Raw genomic sequence first — 22,995 nt, 5'->3', positions numbered from 1 at the left:
CTCTGGTATTGTCTTCTGGTTTGTTTTCAGTATAAACACATCAAAACAATTTTGGTAGGACATAGTCCAAACTCCAGATATCGTGTTGATATATTATATTGATATTCAAAAGTGTCAAAACGTCAATGATGTGCATTTCAAAAACCTGACGTGCTAGCTTAATTCCAAATTCATATATGAAATCAGTGTAAAAAACTTAATAAAGAGATGCTCTGACATTCCCAGAAGCAAACATAAAATATTTTTTTGTAGACTAGTGTTATTGCTCAGCACATTAAATGCCCCATCCCACCTAGGACGTCAAATGGATTAAGCGTGTTTCAGAATGTCATGTCATATTAACCGCCCTCTAGCTGGCCTACAGCTTCTTGTTAAAAATGTTTACTTGCTGCATAACAATAGCAATAGGTGAAATCCTCTGAAACGTCTTCTCCAATATTTTGACAATTCTACGTGAAGTTAACTTGCTCTGTTCCTTTTTCAATATTCTTCACTCAAACACAAAATAAACAACCCTTTTAATGGTGCATTCCGAAACTGGCATTCTCAGCCAATAACCTTTACTTTCAGTTTCTACTCTTATGATTTAATGTTTTAGCAATATTGTGTTTACTGGAAAAGCAGGATTATGTTCATTTTGAAACAGAATATAAAAACAATACATGTAGTGCACTCATGCTAATGTATTTTTGAAAACCACCAAAATATATTTAAAAAGGCATTAATAAAAAACATTATTTAATATAGTGCCTTTTTTGTAATTTACACCATCACAGAACTTTACCAGCACCCAGCTATAGCATAAATATTTGCATTTATTTTTTTAAACAAGTGGAGCAAATAGTCAGGGAAGAAATACCAGAGTGCATATGGGATTTTCACTTTGATTTTTTGGGTTTCATGTTTGGCACAAAATTAATTTCTAGACTTCCTCTGTTTTACCATTTTACTTAAAATACTAGACATTAAGCCCGTTACAATAACGGGTGCTAGAACAGTAGTGCATAAACATTAGTAGGAACAGTCTATATTAAATGGCTGTATATTTACTGGCTTGTATGTGGCTATAATATGCGTCATTGTATTGTGTGTCTTTAATTTCCTCTCGCAGTAATACTGGTTTGTATTTCTGTAAAACGCCTGTAATTTTCTCTGACAGTAATACTGGCTTTGATGACCGTAATATGCATTTAATTTTCTGTCACAACGGTGGGCAATCAGCAGATTCTCCCCAGCAACTGACGTAATGTGTGGCGTGCAGCTGATAATTGTGCCTGTTGCGTCTCTCCAGCAAGAACTGTGCAGTTCCCTAGCAAGTATTTTAATCTGTGCTGGCGTGCAGCTGATTATTGTATGTGTGGCGTCTCCCCAGCAACGGATTTTATGTGCGCGAAAATAAATCTACTTTTAAAAGTCATCCTATTGTAATATCATGAAAATTTGTATATTTAGGAAAACCCCTTCAACGACTGACACTTTACACTTTACCGGGCCAAGCTGACATCCTCAGAGTGAACACCTGCAAAACAACAAACACTAATCCCACCTCTTTGGGGAAGCTGGTCTCCGCGTCTCAGTACCCGATTGGATTTTTCGTCCCTTATGTTTTAGGTCTTACCTCATTTACTGAAATCCGATTGGATCGGCCGCGCGATATTTTATAGGTCCCGCCCTCTCTGTCTTGTGTGACACGTCAGGCGGCCTTTGAAGCATCTGCTTTGAAGCATCAGACCATGCCCCGCGCATGCACACTTCACCAGAAGACACACACGGACACTGGACGTACACAGGCAGTCTAACCTGACCCCTTTGACAACAACGTGTAAACTCATTAGTTGTATTGCCAGTTGTTTCTTCAGGGAAGTTAAGTGAATGACAATGACAGCAAATGATATTCATTAATCCTAATGAATGTTCATTAATAGTGGACGCACTTAAAACCAAAAAGCCCTCAACCTGGGTGGGACGCTACAATAATTTTGAATTTTACTGCTTTCATATTGTGTACCTTTGTCTGCATGTGTATCGCGCCATCATTCGTTTGAGCCTTTCGAATTCCACTGCTTTCATAATCTCTCTCCAATGCCTTTGGGTGTCTATTCTCTGTATTGTGCTTATACGCTTTCTATGCGCTGAGAGCACATGATTTGTGTGTTGGAATTGTTTCAATTTCATTATTTTCACTTTTACTTTAAAGCTTCATTAAAAACAATATTTTTTGGAGACACATTGTGACAACGCAATGTATAACTGCCCGTGAGTGAATATTGTTTCTGTTTCTGTAATAAATAATCCGAGTTTTTCTGTTTGTCCCTGTGATTTATTGATTGTTATAGCAAAAGCTATTCTGACGGTAAACTGTAAACATTTTACTACGAATGGCATATCACGATCTCTTTTGGTGTGTAATGTTACTCGCGGAACATATACATCACCTTTCTTTTTGCCTGTTAAAATTTGCATTGTTTCTCCGAGATCATCAATATACACCTGACCAAATTGTGTAGTCTTTGAAATTTAACTTGTCGTTCCTTTAACTGTTGTGGGACCACAGATTCTCATAGCATATGGTCCATTATTGTGTAAATCCACGTTTTGTCCATTGAATGATGCGAATGCGAAAAGACTTTGTTGTCTACTCTTTTTTTCAGACCTCAATTTGGCCTGGTATTTTTTCAATTACACCTGGTTCTGATGATTAATCACCTTTTGTTTGCAGTAATGCAATCGTTTCTATCTTTTCTTTGGAACTGTAGTGACTGACATGACAAAGTGTCACAAAAGTTTTACCTGAACAATCGCTGACTTCCTAACCCCAAACACAACTTTCTAGCACCCTCTCCAACGCCCCCCCTTACCGCATCAAATCAATACCCCGCTATCAGTCCTCCGTGCTGTACTCCGCCTTCCCTCAATCGGACCTAACAGTCACTTAAAACCAAAAAGCCCTCAACCTGGCTGGGACGCTAGAATACTTTTGAATTTTACTGGTTTCATATTCTGTACCTTTGTCTGCATGTGTATCGCGCCATCGTTTGTTTGAGCCTTTCGAATTCCACTGTTTTCATAATCTCTTATCTGCCTTTTTTTCTCTCCAATGCCTTTGGGTCTCTATTCTCCGTATTGTCCTTACACGCTTTCTATGCACTGACAGCACATGATTTGTGTGTACTATGTGCTTTTACACCATTGATTTTTTTTTTGATCGGTGTGCTCTTATATATTCCATACTATCTTTGTGGACCCCGTAGTGTCTTAACCCGTGCCTGCTTTGCTTCCGCAGTTTCTGACGCTTGTTTTAGGCGCCTGCGTTCATTGATCTTATCCAGGTGGGCTCGTGAGTGTATCGTTGAGCTGTATTGTGTTTGAATTTGGTGTAAAGCGTTCAGCGGTTTGTACAATCGCAAGCAGCACATTATTCCTAACCTCACTCCGCAGTAGTGCCACTCACAATATGGCGGTTGTTTTATTTGCTATTTCCATTAGTTGAGCTATACGCGCCTGCGCAGTACGTCTCATGGTCCCATCGCCATGTACCTGCGTCCATGCCATCTGGTTTACCATTCTCGGTTAGTAATATTGATGATAGAAAACTGCATGCATCAATGTTGATATTAAAACCAGAAATTCTGTTTGTAAATGGAAAGCCTGACAAACAGCATAAAAAGAAAAGTCAATTCAGAGACAGTGGTATGGTATCACTAATTGACTAATAAGCTCTTTAATCAGCGTAATATAAGGGAAACTGCAGTATTATAGAGCAGAGCCACTTAGGCCGCAAAGGGCAGAACATCCAAAAAAGGAAAGAGCAAAGTATCTGGAGGCACCTATCAACAGATAAGCCAATGAAACGTAAAAAGATATTTAGAACTTCACTTACACTCGCTTTCATTAAAACACTTTTCAATATTAAGACACTTGGTGAATTAGATAGATAGATAGATAGATAGATAGATAGATAGATAGATAGATAGATAGATAGATAGATAGATAAAATGCATAGTGAAAGCCATTCTGAAGCATTTAACATGGGACATACAAAACTGAAAAGCAGATCTTTTTAAAGTAGCATCATTGTGTCGCAGCTCTAGAGAACAGGATTCCATTATATTAGTGAGCAATCTGCACCTTATTCCAGTGAATATATGGGTCTTCTCCAGATATGTTAGGTTAAATAGCACAGCCCAAGGAGGTTCTGCTCAAGCTTTATAACACACTGATGAGGCCTCATCTTGAGTACTGTGTGCAGTTTTGGTCTCCAGGCTACAAAAAGGACATAGCAGCACTGGAAAAAGTCCAGAGAAGAGCAGTTAGGCTGATTCCAGGGCTACAGGGGATGAGTTATGAGGAAAGATCAAAACAGCTGATCATTTTCAGTTTAAACAAAAGGGGATTAAGAGCAGACATAATTTAAAATTATGAAGGGAATTTGTATGGTGGATCGAGACTGTTTCTTTAAAAAGAGTTCATCAAGAACAGAGGGATACTGTTGAAAGTTGTTAAAGGTAAATTATGCACAAACATTATGAAGCTTTTCTTTACACAGAGAACCACATACACATGGAATAAGTGACCAAGTAGCGTGGTAGGCAGTACGACTTTAGAGACTTTCAAAACTTGGTGTTATTTTTGGAAGAATTAAGTGGATAAAATGGGCAAGCTTTGTTAGGTTGCATGGCTTGTTCTCATCTAGATTCTTCTAATATTCTAGTATGGTTTTCTAAGATATCTCAAATACACCAAAGATTTCTTTATTCTGTAAATCTAAATGTGCTCAGTATTAACGAGTGTGGATGTGTGTGATAGACTGACATTACTATCCTAGGTTGTTCCTGTCTGGTGCCCTGTTCTGCCGGGACAGATTCTGGCTCTCTACTGCCCACCACTAAAAGATGCAAATTAGTGATCAGAAATATCTATTTTACCTAATTACTGCAAAACATGGAAATTGTTGTTCTTTGGCTGTTCAAGCGACTTTGTTCAAAATTGTCTAATTTTTTTTGACAAGTTTTTATCACACAAAATGTAGCCACTGTTAGTTTTCTACAGCACCTTGTATATATGTTAGCATTATTACACAGCACTTTTAAAAGCAATTAAGAATGAAAAAAAACAAATGTTATACTGGACCAGAAAGCCTCACCGAGAAGGTCGTTTTGGGGGATCCAATTATACAGACGAGTGTTGGGGGCCAATGTTTCTGGAGTCTCACCGCTGTACCTCCACAGAACCTGAACATTGAAAGAGAACATGTATTTTAAGAATACACAAAACAATATACTGTAATTATCCTACATGCTTTCAGGCTTTCTTAGCTAACACATGCAATTTCACTTTTAATTTCATTATGCATTCCATTAAAAACATTCTGCTGGTTAGGCTATCAAAGTGACAAGTATGAATCTCAACAATGTAATTGTTCTGGAAGACAAGCCCTATTCAAATTAGTATACTTAATACTCATTTTATACATAGCTTTGTTTTCAGTTTTCACTTTCAAATTGCTTCAAATATCGCTTATTGTCAAATTATTTATGTTTTATGTGTGACAATAATAATTTTTCAAATGGGTTAGGTAGGTTAATTCAGGGGTCGCCAACTCCGGTCCTGGAGGACCACCATGGCTGCAGGTTTTCATTCTAACCCTTTTCTTAATGAGTGACCTGTTTTTGCTGCTAATTAACTTCTTTTGAACTAATTTTAGTTGACTTGTTCTTGAAGACTCAGACCCCTAAATTGTTTCCTTTTCTTTAATTAGCAGCCAAACAAAAATGAGATACAAAATGAGCCAAAACAACTGGTGTCCATCATACAATATCTGAAAATAAAGAAAGATGAAGGTGTCAGGAATGTCGATCTGCTCAGGTCCACAAAACATTTTATCAGTGCTCTTAGAAAGAGAAAATCAACAATTTCAGAAATGTCTGCTAATGTACCATAAGAGCAGCAACAAGCCACAAAATTAAAGAACGGGTTTAATAACGACAAGAATTGGCACCTCATTCCGCAGCTGGATGGAGTGAAACTGGTTGGAGTTTGAGGGCCTCACTTAGTTGGTCTTCTTTTGGCTCCCTCACTTCACATTTCAGTTCTGTTTGGGTGCAGTTTAAGGAATGAAGTGAAGCAATTCAGAGAAATGACAAAGAAATTCAGGGGAGCAAATCTTAAAAACCAATTCAATTAAAAAGAATTCACAAGAAGTTAATTAGCAGCACAAACAGGGCACTGAATGAAAACCTGCAGCCACGGTGATCCTCCAGGACCAGACTTGGCGACCCCTGGGTTATTTGATTTGTGAAAAAATGTAAAAATGACTAGACTCATAGTGTCCTTGGTTCAGATCATGTTGCTCAAATGAAATGGGTGGTACAGGAGTGTAGAGCTCAATTAGTTACCATCTAACAAAAGATTCAGAGTGATAGTGTGACCAGAAGTGAAATCGATTTTGCTTTTCTCTGTGGTGGAAGATATCTTTTTTTGCTTTCCTTTCCTTCATTTGCTTTGGCTAAATCGGGATGAAACAATCTGCTCTGATATTCTACTATTGAGAGCTGGACAGCACTGCCTGTCCAGTAAAGCAGGTAGCAAATACTTATAACATCTTTACCTTAAAAAGCAATTTAAACTTTTATTACTTCTACTAGTATTAATAATAAAATCCCTGTTTCTAGTGCTGACTTCCACCTGATACAAATGACCTAATGTAGGCAACACTAATAGTCTATTTCTAGAACCCTGAGGTAACTCCTGCCCACTGGTCACATTTCAGCTTCAGTAAGTATTAAGAGCATACCAACATAAGAACTTTGACTAGTGTACGGAGATCAATTCTAGCTCAATCAAGTTAATGTAGAGATCACAAAAGCAAGACTGTGTTTCAGGATTAGTATTATAGTCATCAAATACCTAGTCCATGGACAAAGAAAATCTTCACCCGTAGATTTCAGTTAATGGTGTAATTAAGTTCACATTTAGGAACTAATCATGGAGTCCATGCAAATTAATATCAGGGCATATGCAACCAAACCCACACTCATTTATAACTGAGAGCTTAAAATCTCCATGGGACCTACCTGTACGTCTCTGGTACATAAGAAGAACCTTGAGAAAAACCCCTACAACTACATGGCGTATCAAGAGGAGTTGTAACAGGAGGGCCCTCAAAACTAGTGCCAGAGTTGAGATCACAATTACCATTAGGCAGTACAAGTGCACTGGGGCTGACAGAGGATATCGTAATCTGCATGCACAAAGTTTCTTTTTTTTTTAGTTTCCAAAACAGAATCTTATCTAAGACAGCAAGTACGTATGAAATTTGAATCAGCGTACCAGTAGTCAACTACCTTTCAAAGAAAATGAAAGGAAAGCTGTTAGGTGTAACCAAGGAAATTAGCACATGAGAAAATGAGATGAGAAAATTTAAACAACCTAACTGATGTGAACTAGAAATAAAGCTAAAAAATACTGAGGTTGGGACATCTCACTTTATACATACGAAAGAAGATAAAGAAGAGGTCGTATAAGCCTGCAACAGGCTTGAGGAGAAGAAAGATTGTTTTGTGAAACATTATAAGGCACATTGACAGTGAAGGCTCAATTAGAGTTCCATGGCTCACTGTGAAATGCTAATTAGGCACTCAAAAGGTTTATGGAAAAACTGATCAACAAAGAAGCCAACTGTGATATGATGAAATGTTCAAAACAGAAGCTAGAAATGAATGTGTTTTTGCTTTACAACAATAAGCCTGAAACTTTTAATTTGGGTTTTCTATTTACACCCATGTCTTTAATATTTGAATACTATACAGTTATGATATTTAGACTAAGGCAGGAATGGACACTGCCACTTCTTGGTGAATGCAGTCCCTTCTTGTTTACTTTAACTTTATTACTGCTTTTCTTAAAAACATCAATTACGGTGCAGATATCATGGTGTATAAAATTCCTATTTTTGAGTTACTGCTGATTTCACATTAAGTTCCTTTAAGTGTTAGGTTTATGTGTTCTCAAAAGTTCAACAAGGCACTCCTACCTGTTCAGGATAACATTTTGCTCCTTATGAGGAGACTCGGCCTCTTGCTTGCCGGATTAAGGAATCACGGAACAATCCAGTAGAACAGTTGAATTATACTTGGTAATTTATAGCTTTACCCACCTTCTGCGGTATTTGCCCTAGAGCTGATGCTATCAAGTTTGCCTTTTCCCTGGTGAGATTTTTAATCATTGAGCCAAAAGTAAGCACCACGATGCCATGATCTCCAGAACTTTGAGCAAATTCCTCCATATCCTGAAAAATAAAATATTTCTTACATGTTTACATATTTAGGAACTACTATATTTAGTGTAATGAATACAATTAAAATTATAGATAGGCAACTATTTAAAATCTGCTCATAAAGTTAAACCAATGTATAATAGCAGAAAACAAAAATAACATTATCAGTAAATGGGTCTCATTTATTATTTTCCTAATGGCAAGGTCAAAAAGGTTTACTCATTCACCTCAAATTCAATTATGTTTATCTTTTAGTTGAGATTTTCAATATTAAGACTCTTGGTGAATGCAATAGATAGATAGATAGATAGATAGATAGATAGATAGATAGATAGATAGATAGATAGATAGATAGATAGATAGATAAAATGCAACCTTATTAAATTTCAGTGGACAAGGTATGCATGGTTTCTACAAATAAGAAAATTCCACGCAATTTAATAAACGATTAATAAAATGCAACTATTATTTTACAGCAAGGCATATAATAAATCTAGTTTAGCAGTTCAGTCAACATACAATTAAAACAAAGGAGACCTGGATAAATAAAATGTTTGCATATGTATATCAGAGGCAGCTATTAGAATCTTTAGTATCCAAGGAATGCAGAACCTCTTCTAAAACATACTTGCATCAGGAAACAAGTAGTCACATTTATTCCATGAAAACTGATTATCCACTCATTCTGCAAGTAATTCACTCAGTTCTGTTGAAACGAGAATAGAGCTACACCTGAAGAAAATGTCCATGTGTAAGGCAAATAGCATGGAGACTGTTGAAAAACGCCAAAAAACTGTATATATTGTGGCATTAACTTTGTCTGAACATCTAACCATGAGACAAACCGCCATACTGCCATGACCAGGTGCCAGGAGCTTCAATTTAGAGTGAATAAGAACACAGGCTGACACTCACTCCTAGAAGTGTAATTTAAAAATGCTAAACAATAGGATTTTATAGTTATGATTCTGAATTAAATCCCACAAAAACAAAATGTGAACCTCCAAACTCACAAGAATGCAATCTAGCCGAGAATCAAATTGGAATCCAGGGCAGTGAGTGCTCAGTGTAAATCACTGCAACAACAATAACTTTCCTTGACAGAAATGCCTGATTCAGTGAAATAAGAGTGTGCAATATATAAAAATACACCAAACTACGATTTGTGAAAATCTTTGAGAGTTTATTCGCATTTATTAGGTGATTTATTAATTATGTAACCAATCAAAGTAAATACCACAGTGTGTACAAGGGTACTTTATGTTTCAGCAGTACCCATACTACTGTATATGTCTGTAGTATTCCACATGTTGAAATATTTACTAAATTGGGCCTCATATCACATAGAAAAAAATGCTAACTGAATATTAGATATGGAATCACATTTTACTTATAATCCATCCATCCATCCATCCACCCATTTTCCAACCCGCTGAATCCAAACACAGGGTCACGGGGGTCTGCTGGAGCCAATCCCAGCAAACACAGGGCACAAGGCAGGAAACAATCCTGGGCAGGGTGCCAACCCACCGCAGGACACACACAAACACACCAAGCACACACTAGGGCCAATTTAGAATCGCCAATCCACCTAACCTGCATGTCTTTGGACTGTGGGAGGAAACCGGAGCGCCCGGAGGAAACCCACGCAGATACAGGGAGAACATGCAAACTCCATGCAGGGAGGACCCGGGAAGCGAACCCGGGTCCCCAGATCACCCAACTGCGAGGCAGCAGCGCTACCCACTGCGCCACCGTGCCACCCTACTTATAATCCATCTCATATAAAAAAAAAATAACTGTACAAGTACCTCAGGCAAAGCCTTGGCTGGTCTACAGTGAAGTCCTCCAACAAACTGAAAATTAGGAAGGTAAGGTCTCGGAAATTCAAAGTCCCAGTATGTTCTTATCAGCCAGATTTCAGCCTTCCCCATCATTTCACAGAGGCTGGTGGGTCTCCCTTGTGAAAGAAAAATGATACACTGCATTAATGAAGTTCCCAAATAGTGTATGTAGCCAACAACTTTCTTTAGCATCTAAATATCTATTACTACTTAAGTTTGTGAGATCATGTTAAATTTACATATTTAAAAATTTAAAAAGCACCTCAAAATAAATATAATCAATAATCCATAAACCCGAATAATTCAATGTTTTGCTTCAGAGGAAAAAAAGGTTAACATTAAAAAGAGAAAGGAACAGTAGACAATGGTACTAGAATAAGCCTGTGTGATTTATACTGGTATGAGTGGTCATCCCTAGGACACAAGTACGCATAAGATGAACATGTGGATATGAAAGCAGATACAATAGACATCTAAATGGTGTTATCCTGGAATAGAATAAATACACATATCAATATAAACAAACTTCTAGTAACATTTAAGAAAATCATGTGCAAGAAATAGCTTGCACAATTACATTTTAATGAATTAATTATTTTTATAATTAATAAAACAATTTTGGTTTTGAACATTACAGAAAAAATATACTGTAGTCATCTAAATTTTTTTTGGGCAATTTCTGTTCAAAGATAGCAAGGTTAATGAACAGCCATCATAAAACAAATATTAGATTAGATAAACTTTATTCATTGAAATTCATATTAAATATAAATAATATACAGTAATCCCTCGCTATATCGCGCTTCGCCTTTCGTGGCTTCACTCTATCGCGGATTTTATATATAAGCATATTTAAATATATATTGCGGATTTTTTGCTGGTTCGCGGATTTCTGCGGACAATGGGTCTTTTAATTTCTGGTACATGCTTCCTCAGTTGGTTTGCCCAGTTGATTTCATACAAGGGACGCTATTGGCAGATGGCTGAGAAGCTACCCAACTTACTTTTCTCTGTCTCTCTTGCGCTGACTTTCTCTGATCCTGACGTAGGGGGATCGAGCAGGGGGGCTGTTCGCACACCTAGACGATACAGACGCTCGTCTAAAAATGCTGAAAGATTATATTCACATTGCTACCGTCTGTGCAGCTGCTTCGTGAAGCGACATGCTGCACGGTGCTTCGCATACTTAAAAGCTCGAAGGGCACGTATTGATTTTTGATTGTTTGTTTTTCTCTGTCTCTCTTTCTCTGCTCCTGACGGAGGGGGTGTGAGCTGCCGCCTTCAACTGCTTTGTCCGGCGGTGCTTCGCATACTTAAAAGCCAAACAGCCCTATTGATTTGTTTGCTTTCCTCTCTCTTTCTGACAGTCTCTGCTCCTGACGCGCACTCCTTTGAAGAGGAAGATATGTTTGCATTCTTTTAATTGTGAGACAGAACTGTCATCTCTGTCTTGTCATGGAGCACAGTTTAAACTTTTGAAAAAGAGACAAATGTTTGTTTGCAATGTTTGAATAACGTTCCTGTCTCTCTACAACCTCCTGTGTTTCTGTGCAAATCTGTGACCCAAGCATGACAATATAAAAATAACCATATAAACATATGGTTTCTACTTCGCGGATTTTCACCTTTCACGTGGGGGTCTGGAACGCAACCCCCGCGATGGAGGAGGGATTACTGTAATTATAAAATTTGAACAATCTAGATAAGAACAGGCCATTCAGTCTAACAAATCTCACCATTCCTATCCACTTAATTCATCAAAAATAACATCAAGTCGAATTTTAAAAGTCCCTAAAGTCTTACTGTCTACCATAATACTTGGTAGCTTATTCCATATGTCTATGGTTCTCTGTGTACAGAAATACTTTGGTTTGTGTGAAATTTACCTTTAACAAGTTTCCAACTGTGTCCCAGTGTTCTTGATGAACTCATTTTAAAATAACATAATATATAATATAAAATATAATACCATAAAAACACTGTATGTATATTACAGTATACAGTATCTGCCAAATAATACAAAGAGTAACAATGAAGAATACAATGTACATTGTAAAAAATAAATTCTTAATGTGGCATGTCTTCTTAGAACAGCTGACAAAAAACACCCGCAGAAAAAATAGCATGCCACATGAAGAATTTCCTTGTACCTTGTACAGCATGTACTCTATACACATGAAATAACTTTTAACCTGTTTGTGCAGTTTACAAGCATTCCCATCTTGGAGATTGAGGAACCTAGACTGAACTCTTGACCTGCCATTGTTGGAGTTGTCTTTTTTTTTTTTTTTTTTTTATACAGCGTACATTGTATTCTTCACTGTTACTCTTTGTATTATTTGTCAGATACTGTATAATATACACACAGTGTTTGTTATGGTATTACATTTTATATTATATATTATGTTATTTTAAAATGAGTTCATCGAGAACACTGGGACACAGTTGGAAACTTGTTAAAAGTAAATTGAAATTGAAAAGACTGAACTCTTGACATGTCACTGTGGGAGTAGTCTTTTTCTTTTCTTTTTTCTTTTTTTTTACTGCATACATTGTATTTTTCATTGTTAGCGACCAAACTAAATTTTTTCTATTTAGTTTTTAACAAAGCCCAACATGATTTTTTAAGGACTGTCCCTTTTTTACATGTAAATAACCAGAGGGTGAAGCAGAAAATAATCAAGACATCAGATGTTCGTATCATTTAATGTTTGCATCTTAATTACAATTACCACATGGTTGTGCACCCTATGAATAAAAATTGATTTAAAACACAGCAGGTAGTGCCACTGTCTGACAGGGGTTGTGTCAAGATGTGGAGTTTGCAATCTCTCTCTATGCCTGTGTGGGTTTTGCTCCACTCCATTTTCCCTCTAGTATTAATGAAGGTATGCACGGTACGTTAACTGGTGATTCCAAATTGGCCTTATGTGTGTGAGTGTGTCTGGTGATGGATGACCACCTTGTCCAGAGCAGTTTCCTGTGTTGTGCAGGATACTGCCACAGTTATCTCTAGGATCTCCACATCCATAAAATGGATTTGAAATGCTGTTATGGTTTAAAATATATTTTAAAGAAGTTTTCAATATCTCCATTGTAAACTGGGTCAATGATTGTGTGCGTTATGATGTATGCAATGATGATTGGAAAAAAGAAACCATACTTCCTGGAATGAGAAAATTATAATAAAGCTTGTCAATTTTTAGTCTTATGATCATTTCAGTGTGCACAGTTAAGTGTGACAACTTGTTAAAAACACAAAAGCTGCACTTTTACCCAAAGAGGTTCAGGTGGAACAATGCGTATTCATTTTACTTTTGAAAAAGCCTTAGTTAAAACTTTCAGTTACAATAAAAGAGGCCACATTCAGTAAATTTAATTTGTATTCCAAAATGACATGATTATTACCAGGGAAAGGAAGTAAGGCAAAGAACCCATGGCATACGGCAGGGAGGTATATCAATTGGCAGTGGTGCCAGATACAATAGGTTAATCCACTCCAATGTGCCCTGACTGCAGCCAAGGTTTCAGCAAACTGGAAGGTCAGATGAATACACCAGAGCAGGTCCATAGAGTGATGAATTTAGATGTGCTGTCCATACTGCTAGGAGACTGCCCACACCCACAGGCTGATATAGCAACTGGAGCCTTGACAGAGGACCTCTACAAACATCCTCTAGATGTCTGACCCTACTGCAGGACAATGCCAGACCACACACAGATGATGTGGTCACAAATATTCTGGCCTGCTTTCTCTCATGAATTTAACAGGACAGTAACATCAGGAGATGTGAACCTCTGGTCAACAATACCCAGCATCTTCACTAGGCCCTTCTACAGGAAAGACAACAACATATCACAACTACAGATTCTCTTATCAAAAAAGCTCAGCAGTGTGTATGTTTTATTTTAGCTTTGAAAGTTTAAACTGTCCCAGTCTGTGTTGTTAGTTTTAAAGCGCTTTTAATGAAATCCTCTTCACTTTCTCAAGAACAGTCTGCATACTCAAAACGTAAACTGCATTATGTCACTTGGAAAGAAGAAACCACTGCAGGCCTGTAAATGGACTCCATTGAGGTCCTGTATATATTATGGCTTGGGAAACGTGCAGAAAATATAACGAAAAGCCACATTCACCTGTGTAACAACCCGTTTCAGTCAATACCATCATGGAAGTGCTACTGGTCATTAAAAACAAAAGCTACTAGATTGTTTTATGCTACAGTTATTCTTCTTGAACAGTCTCTGATTCATTTCATCTTTTTATGATGTCAAAATTTCTTCATCCAACCTAAATAAGATAACTGGACAGGATTAACATTCTACACATTGTTTTATTTTTAATTTCTGTTTTGTGCAATATATTATAATTTACTACTACTTCATAAAATGTGATGGTGTCATGTATTATATTGGGCTGTTAATTGTAACTACTTTATTGTCAAAGGCAACTGCAAAATTCAATCCCTGTTGAAGGCATGAAGGCTAAGCTCAGCTTAAGAAAATGAGCTCCTTTTCAATCATTCTTGGTGGCGATTTCATCAGACCTTTCCTTCTGCTAGGAATGTTGGTGTCATTTTTGATCCCTTCCTTTCTTATTCTTCCCACATAAATCACATTAAAAACTTTATTTCCACCTCTGTAACATATCCCGTGTTTGCTCATTCCTCTCCTTTTCTGATAAAGAGAAACTTGTCCATGCTTTTACTATATCCAGCAACTACTACTGCTAACTCCCTACTGGCAGGTGCCCCGTCTAATCTTTTATCTCAGCTCCAGTTGGTTCAAAACTCTGCTTCAAGAGTCCTTACACAGACCTGCAACAGCAAGGACAACACTCTTTCTCCTCCACCTTTACTGACTCCCTGTGTCATAAAAGATTGAACATAAAAATCTAATAAGTAGTTTTAAATTGCCTTGCACCAGTAACCTCCTCCATCTTACAGATTCTGAGGATTTCACTGAGCCTCAAACCAACCTGCGCTGTGTGTGTGACAGAGCCTTCACCGTTATAGCACCCAGACTTTACAACAACCTCCCTAAATTAATGAGATCATTTGACTCAATTCATTCTTTCAAACAACAACTAAAAACTCATGTATTCAGGAAGATATTTAACATACCCTGACATTCTGATCATTCCTTCAATTTACCCTCCAGGTGCTGAGGATACTTTTGGTGTGTATCACAAATTGTTATTTGTTCAAGTTTTTTTGTAGTATTTGCATTTTATTTAGGTTTATTGTCTTATTCTATTTCAAAGCTTTGTATATCCTTTATTTACCGTTTTTAGTGTTTTACAAGGATATTATTTATATCTATTTTGTATATGCCCTGTTTTTTATTCTGATTTTCTATTAACTGCTTTGCACATAGGACAGGTGCAATATAAATAAAATGTTATTATTATTAAGGTTTATAAGACTACAGATATTCATGGTCACAGTTGTTATTGTTTTAGATAGATAGATAGATAGATAGATAGATAGATAGATAGATAGATAGATAGATAGATAGATAGATAGATAGATAGATACTTTAATTTTCTTGTGTTTTTTGTCCTGCATTGTTCTCCTATTAAACTGATGTGTTTCTTTTGATAATAGCAGTAATATATTTAGACATGTTGCAGCACAGTAGTGTAGTTGTATCGCTGCTGCCTTGCATGAAGGAAGCAGTTCACATTTGGGGTCCTCCCTACGTGCAGTTTGCATGTACTCCCCATGTCCATGTGGGTTTCCTCTGGGTGGTCCAGTTTCCTCCCACAGTCCAAAGACATGCAGGTTAAGTGGACTGGCAATGTTAATTGTAAATTGGCCCTAGTTTGTGTTATGTTTATTTGTGTGTTGTGATGGAATGGTGCTCTGTTCAAAGGATTTTTCCTTCCTTGTGGTGTAAGATTGCTGGGATAGGCTCCTGCTTCCCAGCGACCCTGCTTAGGATAAAGCAGATTTAGAAAATGGATGTATGGAGATATATAATATATATATATACTGTATATAAAATGCATGGACTGTATATTACAGCAGTAATTATGTGTGTGTCTCAAATAGGCAAATAACACAACCATCATTACACTCATCAGATATGGTGGCAAGTGTGCATACAGAAGGGAGGCTAAGCAGCTGGTCCTTTGGTGTAGTCAGAACAGGCCAGAGCTAAACACTAGCAAAACAGCGGGCTTCAGGAGGGGCCCCCAATATTACCTTCCCTCTCCATACTCAACAATAAGATCTCAGTTATGCAGATCTTCACATTTTTGGGATCTATAATCACCAGGGACTTGACATGGAAGTCCAAAAATACACTCCATAATAAACAAAGCACAACAGCAGATCTGCTTTCTGTGACAGCTGAGGGAGTTCAGTTTACCACAGGAGCTGCCGAGTCAGTTCTATACAGAAATCATTTGAGTCTGTTCTCAGCTCATCCATCACAGTGTGGTTTGGATCAGCAACTGAACATGACAAGAACAGGCTACAACAAATAGTCAGGTTTTTCCAAACTCAGCGGATCTGTAATATTCCAGAGTCAAGAAGTGATCATGGAATATCATCACCTACAGTACCCCTCAGATCCAGGCCACTACCTATTTGAACCTGTCCCATCTGCCAGGTGTTATTGACTAAATTACACCAAAACAAGCAGATATAAGAACAGTTTCTTTCCACAGGCCACCAAGCTCACAAACGGTTAATTTGGCTGTCCTGGCTCAGTATGGGTACCTTCCACCAGTATCTTTCAATGTTCTTATGCATAGCTAATGTGTAATTTAGCATTTATTTAAGTATTTCCTGTGCTGCCTTACACTTTGTCTACATGTTTACATTTTTTGTCATATATTTATCACAGATGTGGACTTATCAATTATGTGCATGTCTGTTCATGTTTTCTATTCAATAAAATGAAGTTATGCATTTTAATACATTCTTGTTTTTTATGTCACGTGTGTATGATTGTTACTGTACCCTGTACTACTCAGTACTATTACCTACAATAAAAATGGAGCTGGACATAAAATACAGACCGCTGGTGTACCTGGTGCTGTCGAGTTTTTGTGGCACAATTCTCATCTCTCTGTTGGCCACTTGGCGAAGGTTTTTATATAAACGTTATTCTATGAAATCCACAAAAAAACAAAGCTTACTTGTCTATTAATAAGCATCGGATTATTACGGCTAGAAGTAGAAGGCCAGAGGTGTGAAGCATTTGAGGTTTTTCAGGGGTTCTATAAAAGACTTACCCAACATGTCGCTGTAGTATGCGTTCCAGTTCCATGAGCCCATTGTCGTGAACAGGACATCCTGAGCTATGAAAGAGAAAAAGTTGACGGACCGCTGTAGAAAACTCATTTTGTCCGTGTAAAGTGTGGGAACTGCCGGCACGAAGGACGGTGGCGCCGGCATCTGGCCGCACAGTCGCTCGATCGTGTAGGCCATCGAGAAGCGCAGGGTGTAGATGAACGGGATGCCGAATTTAACTGCCACCAACTCGCTGCAAAAGAAGACCGGGTCAGAAAGCAGCACGTCGAAGCGAGATGCGCGCAGCTTGTCCAGCAGGGCGCGGTTTCTGAACAAGCCGTCGCAGACGCGTTTGTGTAGCGCCGTGAAGTTGTGCATGATGCCGCTAGTTCTTGACAGCAGCTGCCAGTATGACAGCGATGGATATTCGTACACGTTGAGCGACATCATCTGTTCCAGAAGGCCATCCACCTCCTGGCTTGTGAAGGAGACATCGAACACTTCCACATCGTACCCCGCGCTTTCCTGGTGCTTCACAAACTTGGTGGCGGAGTGAACTAAAACGGTCACCGCATGACCTCTTGCAACCAGCGATTCGGTAACGGCTTGCAAGCTGATCCAGTGGCTGTAGTCCCCGGGCCATATCAGTACTTTACCAGCTGTGACGAGCTGCGAACCACAGGCCAACAGCACGAGAAGAGTCGTGAGAGACAAACGTGCGGGCGGCATGACAGGGAGCCGCGGCGCTGCTACAGCCCTCTGGAGTTTTATGGCCTGAGACTGGAGTTCCGCTGTGCGCATTAATGATTTAATGTTTGCCGAGTCGCGATTTCGACATTGGTAAGACAAGGTTCGTGGGTAGGGCACAGATTTTAAACGTCGTCTCATCTAATCCATAAGCACATACAAAAAAAAACAAAACGCTGCTGCAGTAAACCTTTGTGGTCTGGGAATCCGAGTCCCAAATGCTGTTTTAAACGGTGTGCTGTCTCCTACGAGAAAAAAGCCCCAAGCAATAACGGCCACCAAGAAAAAAAAAACGGTACGTTGCATACGACTACTGGAAACAGTAACTACGGTTCAAAAAGCAGGCCCGTTGTCATGGCTTTACACCTGGGAGCAAAGGTTTCCTTATGCATTACGTCCATAGAGCACTTTATTTTTTTCATCTGCATCACGATTGTTGGGTGCTAACTTTAAAGTTGCCAGTACAAGACTGGACTAGACCCGGAACAGTTCATTGCGGGACAGGGGCAGGTTAGTGTTATCAGTTAATATCACATACAAGATCTGGGGGTGTTGGAAGAAAACTCCTTAAGACAAAATGACTAATACGCAAACCCCACAAAGTGAGTGGCATTGAAACCCCAGGACTGAGGGGCTGGGAGGCTGCACTGCTAGAGGAGGCTCTTCAGCAAGTGGAGCCCCATGAGTTGTCACTTCACTTTTGTAAAGTGGGTATGGTTTTCACTGTGATGTTTTTGTTTATTTGGATTTTGCCCATTTTGGTGTGTGATTTTTTTTCTGAGCTAACATAATCTGGTTCATCATATGGTAATGAGCTACTTTTTTGTCTTGATAGCTTATGGTACATGGATGGCACCAGTCTTGAATGGGGCACCTAATGATCGCTGGGCACACACATGCTCACAGCCACACTCATTAATACTGGGATAATTTGAGTCGGTAATTAACCATAACCAGCATATCTTTGCAACATACAGATATTACCTGGGGGGGGGGGGGTTGTGGGGGGGAGACAAAAATGGGGAGAAACTCCTCATAGATGATGACTTGGTTGATATTTAAATTCACTAGCCGTGAGTCAACAGTGCTAACTGCATCATTTTGCTGCCCCATAGTAAAGAATTGGTGGAAAGTATCAACTACACTGAGGCCTATGAACAAATGTGTAAACTATTGTGTCTCATTATGGAAATCACAAGTTATGGGGTTTTTAATTATTTATGGAGGTGTCAGGCTTTTCCATAGCATTTAAAACTGTAACATTTTTAGTTCTTTCACATATCTATATATATAATTCACTAAGCCAGAAGACAAGTAGCCGACCATGGAAAGCACACCGGAAGGGGCGTGGATTCTCTAAACCGCCGACAAGTAAGACGCCAATGGCGCACGCAGGAAGGAGCCACGCCCACCAACTCTTAGACCATTGGATACGACGAAAAAATCACAGCCACGCCCACCAACTCCGACGCGACGCCTCAAAAAACATGCCGTCATTTCTGTTTGTCTGTGCCACAGGCCACTTGCAGCTCTGAGCCACGTTGACTTTTCATTAGTCAACCTCAGTGGAATCTTGGTTCACACAGAGGCAGCGCCAGAGAGAGACAGAGGCACACACAGGCAGCGCGAGAGAGAGAGAGCCGCGCGCACACACAGGCAGCGACAGAGGCAGCGCCAGAGAGACAGAGGTGCGCGCACACACGCGCACACACACACACACACACACACACACACAGAGGCAACGCCAGAGAGAGACAGAGGCACACACAGGCAGCGCGAGAGAGACAGCCGCGCACATACACACAGAGGCAACGCCAGAGAGAGACAAGCGCACACAGGCAGCGACAGAGGCAGCGCCAGAGAGACAGAGGCGCGCGCGCACACACACACACACAGAGGCAACGCCAGAGAGAGACAGAGGCACACACAGGCAGCGCGAGAGAGAGAGCCGCGCGCACACACAGGCAGCGACAGAGGCAGCGCCAGAGAGACAGAGGCACACACAGGCAGCACGCGAGAGAGAGCCACGCACACACACAGAGGCAGCGCCACAGAGAGACAGAGGCACACACAGGCAGCGCAAGAGAGAGCCGCACAATCCTTTAAAACTGAAGTTAAAACACAATGAAGGAAGCAGTCTTTAAAAACCAAGAAGCCCTGTGCCTCTTTTTCATTAGCGTCTCACCTGCTTCAGGCCCTGCAACAGTCGAGATGCTCTCTCTGCAGCTGACCATCTCTGTGCCTGACTCCACTACTGTCAGTTGCCTGATTAAAAATGGCCTTTTGAAGGTGAGCTATGGACCCGCTATACCACAGGAACACATTGCCTTCGAGCCTGCTCTCGCTCACTCTAACGTACCGGCTTTCTTTCTCTCTCTCCTCACTCGCTCACACACCGCACAGGGGAGAAATGCCCGAAGCACGAGTCTACCCGGAAACCGTTTCAGCCACACTTCCATGCCCCTCGCTACACTGTGAGTGCGATGGTTATTTATTTAAAAATGGGCTTTTGAAGGGGAGCTGTGGACCCGCTATACCACAGGATCACCGTAATGGGTGTCCTTCCCCTCCGGATTTTTCAAATGTTAATTTTTTCCCTGTGCTTAAAAATCATTAAAAAAGCGGCCTGATTATGCGGCGTATGGTACGCCGCGGGTTGGCTAGTTTAAAATATATAGCCACAAATTTAACTGTTAACATTAATCAAAAGGCTAAACTAAAGGCCATGTCAAATTTGGCAACTTCTCCAGTGATTTTCAGTCTTTGCCTTTATTTATATAATTTTAGCGAGTCAGATGGATGCTGTCGCATAATATGACTATTCCTTAACTCCCTCTGACAAAGTCAAACAGGTTTGATTTTGTCTTTGTTTGTAGGGGGCGAGCTTTGTATACATGAAGCCTGATAATCAATGAATACTCTTCTAGAAGTACAATACATGTAATGCTGTAACAAGAAATAAGGAACATGGGTGTTTTGGACTTCACAGACAGAACAGAAGCTTGATGTATCATGTTTTACATACCATGACAATATATAAAAAGAAAAAAATGATAATGATTGTGTCACTGTACCTGTTAACCTTTTGTACAGCATTGTCTTTGTCAGGCAGCATGTTATTGGCGGTCAGAAAAAGGGACAAGCACAACTGTTCTGGAAGTTCGGTACACAGACACTAAGTGAGATATGCCCAGTGATTTTTCAGTTGTGCAAACTAACATGGTCTGGTGACGAGATTAGCAACTGCAGTCGGCAAGTCTGACAAGCCCAACAACTAGAAGTCACATATTGTGACATCGGCTGAACATGGCGTTAGCACACAGAGATTAGAAGGGATTACCAGTGTTTGTAAACATCCATGTACACTTGAAAAAATTAAGTATGTAGGTGGTGTGGAAATTATGGAGTGAAAAAAATAATCTAATTTGGGACATTATAGCCATTTAAAGTTGACAAGTTAAGTACACCAAAACATTTTGGGAAAGTGAAGGTTACATGTTCAGTGTTACAGGGAGCCTCTCTACTATATCATCCAGTGTGTGTCACATGTGTGAATAGATTATTCACATTTCTCCTTATTTCAAATTTAGCTCTGTAAAAGTCAGCAGCGTTTCATTTATTGGAATTAATAAAATAATCTTCTAGGTCTTCGAAAACTAGTCTAGTCTTTAGTCTGAACAGTTCTGTGGCATTCTTAATTAAAATCTTAAGTGTCTTTTGAATATCAGAGACAAGTAGTCAGTATCATTGGTCCATTTATAACAGCTTAGTAAAATAACTATATTAATAACAGTAATAATGAAAAAATAGTAATGTAAATTAACAAAGTGGCTGCTGTACAAAAGTGTAGAAACAGCTTATTATAGAAAGTAATGAGAAGTTAAGCAAAATGACACCTTTTATTGGCTAACTGAAAAGATTACAATATGTAGGCTTTTGAGACAACTCAGGCCCCTTCTTTAGGCAAGATGTAATTTCTAGTTAGCCAATTAAAGGTGTCATTTTGCTCGACTTCTCACTACATTCATAATGGCTAACATGGTACAACACCCTAGTACTATAGAAAGTAACAGAAAAGAGAAACATCCACAACATACCTGACAGGGCACGGGTAAATAAAAAGTTTGAAAAGGTGACACATATGAAGTCCCGCAGTTTTAGACCTATGCAACATATCACTCACAGTAGTAAGCTTCCATGTTGCAGAACATTTATTTTGCCTGTGTACTGTATAGGAACACCTGGTGTGAAGGATTGTGGGGAAGGCCTCTGGTTGAACAGTAGCTCAATTGAGTAGGCCACTGAGAAGCTCAGGGTGTGTAGATCATTGGTTTACAATTCCACTCCTGGAGACCCACGGTCGCTGTACGTTTCTGGTCCAACTAGTTTCACAATCAGTGAGTAAGTTTACCTATAACTGGTCTGATTGTTTAATTAGTTGATCTTTTTCTTTCTTTCATGTTACATTTGGAAAAGAGCAGAAGTGTGAGATTACGTTTAGAAAAAAAAAATAGAAATGTTCATATTTCTGCCGCAATTTTAATATTTAAATCTCTTTTGTTATTTTCCAATTAATTCACAATTTTCTGCGAGATTTGTTCTCTAATTGCATCCTAATAATTACAACTAATGGCAAGCAGACACCAGGGTGAATGACTGTAAATGCTAAAAGGAGGCATCTACTTCAGTGTCAGACCCACTAGCGTGATCATTAGGAAATAACATTTTAATCAACAAGAATACCATGAAAAAAAGAATGAAATTATTAATGGTAATGATGATTAATGATGAAAATATTCAAAATTAAAAGCACTAAATTATCTCAATGTAATTTATGTAAATGCTTGCTACATTTCAATAAAAATTTGCAAGCTCACTTTTGAAATTT

General features: G+C 39.0%; 1 protein-coding gene and 1 long non-coding RNA gene across 18 annotated transcripts in view; one reads left to right on the top strand and one right to left on the bottom strand.

Moving 5' to 3' along the window:
• Positions 1–22,995, bottom strand: part of LOC114654395 (UDP-glucuronosyltransferase 2A1-like) — a 149,494-nt gene that overhangs the window by 6,059 nt on the left and 120,440 nt on the right. For 14 of the 17 annotated variants that reach the window (XM_051930068.1, XM_051930069.1, XM_028804922.2 and 11 more), the window contains 3 exons: positions 10,087–10,235; positions 8,156–8,287; positions 5,144–5,231 (listed from right to left, as the gene is read on the bottom strand). In XM_051930068.1, coding sequence (XP_051786028.1) covers positions 5,144–5,231; positions 8,156–8,287; positions 10,087–10,235 — 369 coding nt within the window. Of the gene's footprint in view, positions 1–5,143; positions 5,232–8,155; positions 8,288–10,086; positions 10,236–17,362; positions 18,271–22,995 lie in introns of those variants that run through there. The other 3 variants (XM_051930072.1, XM_051930071.1, XM_051930065.1) reach the window with 3 other exon arrangements.
• LOC127528842 (uncharacterized) overlaps positions 10,104–22,995 on the top strand; it is a 39,737-nt gene continuing 26,845 nt past the window's right edge. The window contains exon 1 of the long non-coding RNA XR_007935445.1: positions 10,104–10,238. This is a non-coding gene — a long non-coding RNA (uncharacterized LOC127528842). The remainder of the gene's footprint in view (positions 10,239–22,995) is intronic.

This window comes from Erpetoichthys calabaricus, chromosome 7, assembly GCF_900747795.2.
Source record: "Erpetoichthys calabaricus chromosome 7, fErpCal1.3, whole genome shotgun sequence".
Classification (NCBI taxonomy): Eukaryota; Metazoa; Chordata; class Cladistia; order Polypteriformes; family Polypteridae; genus Erpetoichthys; species Erpetoichthys calabaricus.
The sequence above is the reverse complement of the archived record's forward strand: the minus strand, read 5'-3'. Positions and strand labels throughout refer to the sequence as shown.